Genomic DNA, 7812 nt, shown 5'->3' with positions numbered 1-7812 from the left:
ATTAAATACATAAAAAAAATAAAAATAAAAACACAATAATAAAGAATATATTAACAACATAAAAAATACAATAAATAATAATAAAACATAAAAAAAAAAAAACATCAATGAACGACGGGGGACCCCCGACAATGAAGCTGGTCTACACTCCGATACAGGGAAGAGTATTCCATTTGTTTGTACACCATACAACGTGAAGCTAAAAGCAGTCAAAATCAGTGGCCTCAGGAATAAAATAATGTCGTAAGAGATAAACTACTCCCGCGACTTCCGGTTAGGACTACGTCAGCGAACGTAAAAAGGTAGATACGCCGAACGCGCTTGAATTTGATTCGGTGAACCGTGTAAATCTAAAACACTAATTGCCGTAAGCTATTTGCATTGTTTCCGTAGCTTTGTTAGCGGCAAAGCAACAGGTGTTTTGTCAAAGTAATGGAACTGTGTGTGTGGGGCTACCTTAGTTATTACCTAGAAATAACGTAAAGTTAAACTAACTTTTTACTGAAGATATTAACCTGAAGACCCGAGGCTGTGGTCACCGCCTCGTACAGGGTATGGTCCTGCTAGTTTACTCAATGTGTATTAATGATGTTTGATTTGGGGATGTTACCTTGTTAAGCTACCGTTTCAAAAGTAAGATATCATGTCATTGCTTTATTTTCAAATGAATGACCACAGGGGTTAAGTAGAGCCAAAGTTAGTTTTGGTTCAACTTTTTACACGTTGGGAAGGGATATTATCTGAAAAGAGAAGGAGGGAAACGCTGTGTGTTTGGGCATATTATTGACTTATGCTACGTAGCCTACATTGAGTTTTAAGGCATTTATTTTCTAGATTGAAAACATGTTTGCTTTATCACCACCAACACCTGAATGAACCAATATTAATAGAAGCCAACAAAGCCAATATGCTCCTCTGTAAGCGTTTTTAACGTGTGCTAATTAGACTGCGGTCAAGCCAGCCGTCTTTCACTTTTGCGTGGTCAAACCAGCCGCCCCTGTATTTTGAGTGCGCGATTAGTTACAGGTTTACGGTAATGCATTAAAACAGCCCTGGGAAGCTGTTGTAATTGACTGAAGTGACTTTCGAATACATTTTCGAATACATAAGTACATACATACATAAGTAGTTTATGAAACTGCCAGTTTTGTACTTAGTACTTCTTAGAGTACTTGCAAACATAATATGAAGTACTTTTACTGTGTACTTTTCAGTAATTTGAGTTTCAAAGTCCCCCCCAGAGAACAAGAATGAGCATTTTTGTCTAACTTTGGTGTGGGATAAAAAGCATTTCTTCCATAAGTAGTTTATGAAACTGCCAGTGTTGTACTTAGTACTTCTTAGAGTACTTGCAAACAAAATATGAAGTACTTTTACTGTGTACTTTTCAGTAATTTGAGTTTCAAAGCCCCCCCCAGAGAACAAGAATGAGCATTTTTGTCTAACTTTGGTGTTGGATAAAAAGCATTTCTTCCATAAGTAGTTTATAAAACTGCCAGTTTTGTACTTAGTACTTCTTAGACTACTTGCAAACATAATATGAAGTACTTTTACTGTGTACTTTTTCAGTAATTTGAGTTTCAAAGTCCCCCCCAGAGAACAAGATTGAGCATTTTCGTCTAACTTTGGTGTGGGATAAAAATAATTTCTTCCATAAGTAGTTTATAAAACTGCCAGTTTTGTACTTAGTACTTCTTAGACTACTTGCAAACATAATATGAAGTACTTTTACTGTGTACTTTTCAGTAATTTGAGTTTCAAAGTCCCCCCCAGAGAACAAGAATGAGCATTTTTGTCTAACTTTGGTGTGGGATAAAAAGCATTTCTTCCATAAGTAGTTTATGAAACTGCCAGTTTTGTACTTAGTACTTCTTAGAGTACTTGCAAACAAAATATGAAGTACTTTTACTGTGTACTTTTCAGTAATTTGAGTTTCAAAGCCCCCCCCAGAGAACAAGAATGAGCATTTTTGTCTAACTTTGGTGTTGGATAAAAAGCATTTCTTCCATAAGTAGTTTATAAAACTGCCAGTTTTGTACTTAGTACTTCTTAGACTACTTGCAAACATAATATGAAGTACTTTTACTGTGTACTTTTCAGTAATTTGAGTTTCAAAGTCCCCCCCAGAGAACAAGAATGAGCATTTTTGTCTAACTTTGGTGTGGGATAAAAAGCATTTCTTCCATAAGTAGTTTATGAAACTGCCAGTTTTGTACTTAGTACTTCTTAGACTACTTGCACAAATAATTTGAAGTACTTTTACTGTGTACTTTTCAGTAATTTGAGTTTCAAAGTCCCCCCCAGAGAACAAGAATGAGCATTTTTGTCTAACTTTGGTGTGGGATAAAAAGCATTTCTTCCATAAGTAGTTTATGAAACTGCCAGTTTTGTACTTAGTACTTCTTAGACTACTTGCAAACATAATATGAAGTACTTTTACTGTGTACTTTTTCAGTAATCCAATGGCAAAGTCACTCCTAAAGAATGTAATATTTCCACCACCATGTTTGACTGCTGGTTTGATTCACTTTTATCGTTCTTTCCTTAAGATAAGATAAAATAATACTTTATTCATCCAGAAGGAAATTGTTGTGCCAGAGTAGCAAAATACAATAAACTCAGCAGCACAACAGCAACACTGTCACCGGTCTGTAGTCACTGTGTGTGCGTGGATGTATCTTCTTCGGCACAGGAACCAGGCATGTTGTCTTTTCATCACCTTGTAGAGACAAAATTTGGCTGGGAAATGGCTTACTTGCATGTGTACATTTTGTGTTATAGTACTTTGGGTTTTCTATTTTGTAATTTAATATACAAATTGAAACACCATGATTTATTTTTAATAAAATAAGGCATCATATTCCTAGGAAAACTTAAAAAAAAGTATTTTTATTGCTGTTATAGATCAACTTTAATGATTATCAAGCCGTGATCGCCTTTGTAAATATTGAAAGAACACACTGGAAGTTGCTGGTTAGTGATTGTTTTCATTCAGAAATCCCTTTCATTTAAATATGTATATATGTTTGATGCTGTTTTGAAATAACATCACTTTTTTTTTTAGTACTTATTTCCCGCCATAACATCAGTATTTTTGGTGGATCCAGCGGCAAATTCCAAAGAGAAAGCAGACTCGGAAAATGCTGCGAAAAGAGTACGGTAAGTCAGCAAATTAGATATAAAGTGATCTTAGAATTATATTTAGTGCTTTGTGTTTAAGTAAACATGTACAAGTATGTTAACAGAAGTTCCCAAACCCACACCACTGAAGCATTTATTTTGTGCTTGGTGGTCTCAGCTGTTTTTTAAATGATATTTCCTTATCCCGCCCTTAGTATCTGTGTACACAATTGTAAATGAAGTAGCTCAGTAAGCAAGGTAACCTACAATATTTTCCAGTGTCCATACTGTTCGGATGGAGTGTTTTTATTTTACACAATATTTAAAGATTTTTATTCTACATGTGTCTGTTGGGAGTTACATTAGAGACTATTCCACAATGTGTTTTACAAAGGGAATACTTCAAGATGAGGAGGACCTGCTATGGCAAGGAGGACTGGGGGACTGTCAAATGGAGAGGAGCAACCATGCACCATCCAGTTCAACGTGATGGCAGTAGCTGTGGGGTCATTGTTACCATGGTAACGTAGTTTTTTACTTTAACTACTATATGTAATATTTATGCTTCTGCTACATATTCTTATATTTATTTCAGTGTCTTGATTATTATACAAGTTTAAAGTATAAAATAGTCAATGATGTTAAAAAATAAGTCATTAGTTTCTGAATTATCAATTTTCAGTTTATTTTTTAGGGGAATTGTGTAAAACTGATGAAAGGGCTGGTTGTTGACACAGCCCATGTAGTTTGTCATGTACATTCTTCAAGTTGTGTTAATTACCTCATTACAACTATTAGTTATTAATAGTTTGATCATTTTTATTGAAATATCAATTCAATTTTGGAATTTTACTGGCAAAAACAATGTAGCGCAGATGACAAGTGTGATTCTGTGTGTTGGTGTGTAGATGGCAAGAGCAGTGATGGAGGCCTTTCCTGCATTACCAGTTATGTCCTTTGGGACATCCAAAAAGGAGATGGCTTGTGAGAGGAGAAAGTTTGCACTTTCAATACTCAATGGTTCAGGTTTGTAAGTCATTTGTCCTGCTTTACGTTATGGTTCTTAGTTAGTTGTTATGGAAATGATGAACTTCTATTAATCCAATGCAATCAAACAAATCTACAATAACTACAGCCTGTAAAATTGCCTTTGAGTCCACACACTACTGCATTTATAGCCGACAGCATCATTGATTTTAAGCACAGGGCCCAAACCAAATATTCCATACATATCTCAGTTGAACCCATAACTTATATTTCTCTCACACACACTCCATTGAGACATTAACAGTTGAAGAATAACTTTTTTTCCTGCTGCAATAAGGAATGTAAATACTGACACTTAAACTGTCACGGTTTGTGTCAGGAGAGCAGGGAAGAGGAAACGAATACCGATTGTACCAGGCATCCAGGAACAGTTTATAGGTGGTTTATTGAAAAAAAACAGAAGCTTACAGGCAGAGCGGCAGGAGGCATGGGTGAAATATGGAACACAAAACAGGGCTTAGAGTGAAACAGTGACAAATATAAATTGCTGCATTTTTAAATTTGTTGCATACAGGTCATTGCCTAGTAATGTTTAGAATATTACGGATTGTTTATGTATGTCTGCTTATATGTTGTTCTGTTCACACTGTGTACATAGTCTTCTTTTTAAAACATCCATCCTTAAAAACATATTAAACCTGTGTTGATGATCCCATTCATGATCCATTTAGAGTTCATAAGCTATAATTTACAGCTGAACAGCTGCATAGAATTTGACTGCACTTCTGCTGCCAATAAACTGTTAACTGTATACATATACAGTATGTCTAAATAACATATTTTCTTTCCTGCAGTGTTTAACATGGAGAACAACTGTGCAATGTGCTCTGCCTCAAAGCCCCCAGGATCTGGGCCTCCCACTACAGATTGGGTGAGTGTTTGTCGTAGTGTAGTTATAATAGTGCTTCATCATATTCTAATCAAATTCAATTTATGATATTAGATGTATTTACAAAACTGTTGAGTCACTGGGTCTATCCAGATCAGGCGGTCCAGCGAAAACGCCGCAGGGCCATGCTTCGATTTCTACTTTTCAGCGCATGCTGAATAATTTTTTTACGGCAACCTCGTGCATCGCCCCAGCTGCAGCCCACACACATTAACTCTATTCAAAATGACTGGAACCAATATAAATTGATTTACTAAAAAAACAGTCAAGACAACTTCTCTCAGATAAATGGTAATGCATATACATTGTTTACACATATAATGAACAGAGAGAATATAAAATGTGATGAGCAGTGGAATAGGGATACTGACAATTCTAATCATGTCTAATAGCAACATATTCAATTAAAGTGTAACTTCACCCCAGGTTTGAGCCTAAGTCCACCCACATGATGACAATAGCCTCAATGCAGCGTTGACAAATATGACAAAGCTACAATAGCTTGGAAAATAGCAATATGGGGCACTGAATTAACGCACCCCGCGGTTCCTCCACCTCACTCTACGCCGCTGGGAGACTGACGGTACATGTCCACCAGATCAGGCCTGGAAACCAAGTTATACCTTGAGGCAACACTCCTAATGGAAAACGGACCACTTGGAAAGACGTTTGTTGTGTTATCTGCTGTTGTCCTCTTTCACACACCAACATCCTGTAAGTCACTATCAAAATATGGGAAGCAGGGAGAAGCAGGTCATATGCAATACATAACTGACCAATTAAGAATACCAAAAGGTAACTACATTATAGTGATGCAACATGGGGTTTTCCCAGAACTATAAATCTTCTAGCTATAACTACCTCAAAAACATTTGTATTTGAAAAACTGAAAATGGAGACATAATATAGTTATTTTCAGATATGAAACTGGTGTTTGAGGCGAGTATGCTACAGAATATAGCTACATGTAATAAAGTTGACATGAATCTAATTTTGCCCAAATTATTCTCTATTGCACTTCATTACTTCATCATTTCCGATGACAAGATGTATCAGATTTGATGGTCACTCATTTCATTTTACAGATACAGTGTGACACCTGTGAAAGATGGTTCCATGAGCAGTGCCTGGGGATGAATCAGGACCAACTCCAAGAAGCCAGGGCAAGCAATTGGAATTGCTTTCTCTGCAACTAGGGCAGAAGAATAAAGAAAAAGGGGGAAAAATCTGTTTGCCTGTTTTTTTCATACATACACAATCACTGAATGACAGTGTTTAAGTTGATAAGCTTTCATTTTCATTTTCATTTTCATATTATGTTTGCAAGTAGTCTAAGAAGTACTAAGTACAAAACTGGCAGTTTCATAAACTACTTATGGAAGAAATGCTTTTTATCCCACACCAAAGTTAGACAAAAATGCTCATTCTTGTTCTCTGGGGGGGACTTTGAAACTCAAATTACTGAAAAGTACACAGTAAAAGTACTTCAAATTATTTGTGCAAGTAGTCTAAGAAGTACTAAGTACAAAACTGGCAGTTTCATAAACTACTTATGGAAGAAATTATTTTTATCCCACAACAAAGTTAGACGAAAATGCTCAATCTTGTTCTCTGGGGGGGACTTTGAAACTCAAATTACTGAAAAGTACACAGTAAAAGTACTTCATATTATGTTTGCAAGTAGTCTAAGAAGTACTAAGTACAAAACTGGCAGTTTTATAAACTACTTATGGAAGAAATGCTTTTTATCCCACACCAAAGTTAGACAAAAATGCTCATTCTTGTTCTCTGGGGGGGACTTTGAAACTCAAATTACTGAAAAGTACACAGTAAAAGTACTTCAAATTATTTGTGCAAGTAGTCTAAGAAGTACTAAGTACAAAACTGGCAGTTTCATAAACTACTTATGGAAGAAATGCTTTTTATCCCACACCAAAGTTAGACAAAAATGCTCCTTCTTGTTCTCTGGGGGGGGCTTTGAAACTCAAATTACTGAAAAAGTACACAGTAAAAGTACTTCATATTATGTTTGCAAGTACTCTAAGAAGTACTAAGTACAAAACTGGCAGTTTCATAAACTACTTATGGAAGAAATGCTTTTTATCCCACACCAAAGTTAGACAAAAATGCTCATTCTTGTTCTCTGGGGGGGGCTTTGAAACTCAAATTACTGAAAAAGTACACAGTAAAAGTACTTCATATTATGTTTGCAAGTAGTCTAAGAAGTACTAAGTACAAAACTGGCAGTTTTATAAACTACTTATGGAAGAAATGCTTTTTATCCCACACCAAAGTTAGACAAAAATGCTCATTCTTGTTCTCTGGGGGGGACTTTGAAACTCAAATTACTGAAAAGTACACAGTAAAAGTACTTCATATTATGTTTGCAAGTAGTCTAAGAAGTACTAAGTACAAAACTGGCAGTTTTATAAACTACTTATGGAAGAAATGCTTTTTATCCCACACCAAAGTTAGACAAAAATGCTCATTCTTGTTCTCTGGGGGGGGCTTTGAAACTCAAATTACTGAAAAGTACACAGTAAAAGTACTTCATATTATGTTTGCAAGTACTCTAAGAAGTACTAAGTACAAAACTGGCAGTTTCATAAACTACTTATGGAAGAAATGCTTTTTATCCCACACCAAAGTTAGACAAAAATGCTCATTCTTGTTCTCTGGGGGGGACTTTGAAACTCAAATTACTGAAAAGTACACAGTAAAAGTACTTCATATTATGTTTGCAAGTAGTCTAAGAA

General features: G+C 35.7%; 1 protein-coding gene and 1 long non-coding RNA gene across 2 annotated transcripts in view; both read left to right on the top strand.

Moving 5' to 3' along the window:
* Positions 1 to 315: 315 nt before the first annotated feature.
* LOC307018261 overlaps positions 316 to 7812 on the top strand; it is a 57863-nt gene continuing 50366 nt past the window's right edge. Inside the window, exon 1 of the long non-coding RNA XR_013802392.1 lies at positions 316 to 552. This is a non-coding gene — a long non-coding RNA (uncharacterized lncRNA). The remainder of the gene's footprint in view (positions 553 to 7812) is intronic.
* On the top strand, positions 2761 to 6284 carry LOC307024689 (uncharacterized protein). The gene is made up of 6 exons (XM_079659031.1): positions 2761 to 2973; positions 3065 to 3159; positions 3515 to 3641; positions 4029 to 4146; positions 4962 to 5038; positions 6142 to 6284. Exons 3-6 carry the CDS (start codon positions 3528 to 3530, stop codon positions 6250 to 6252), a joined length of 420 nt encoding a protein of 139 aa, XP_079515157.1. The 5' UTR covers positions 2761 to 2973; positions 3065 to 3159; positions 3515 to 3527; the 3' UTR covers positions 6253 to 6284.

This window comes from Notothenia rossii (genome assembly GCF_949606895.1).
Source record: "Notothenia rossii genome assembly, chromosome: 1".
In the NCBI taxonomy this organism is placed as follows: domain Eukaryota; kingdom Metazoa; phylum Chordata; class Actinopteri; order Perciformes; family Nototheniidae; genus Notothenia; species Notothenia rossii.
This window is presented reverse-complemented; position numbering and strand designations above follow the sequence as displayed.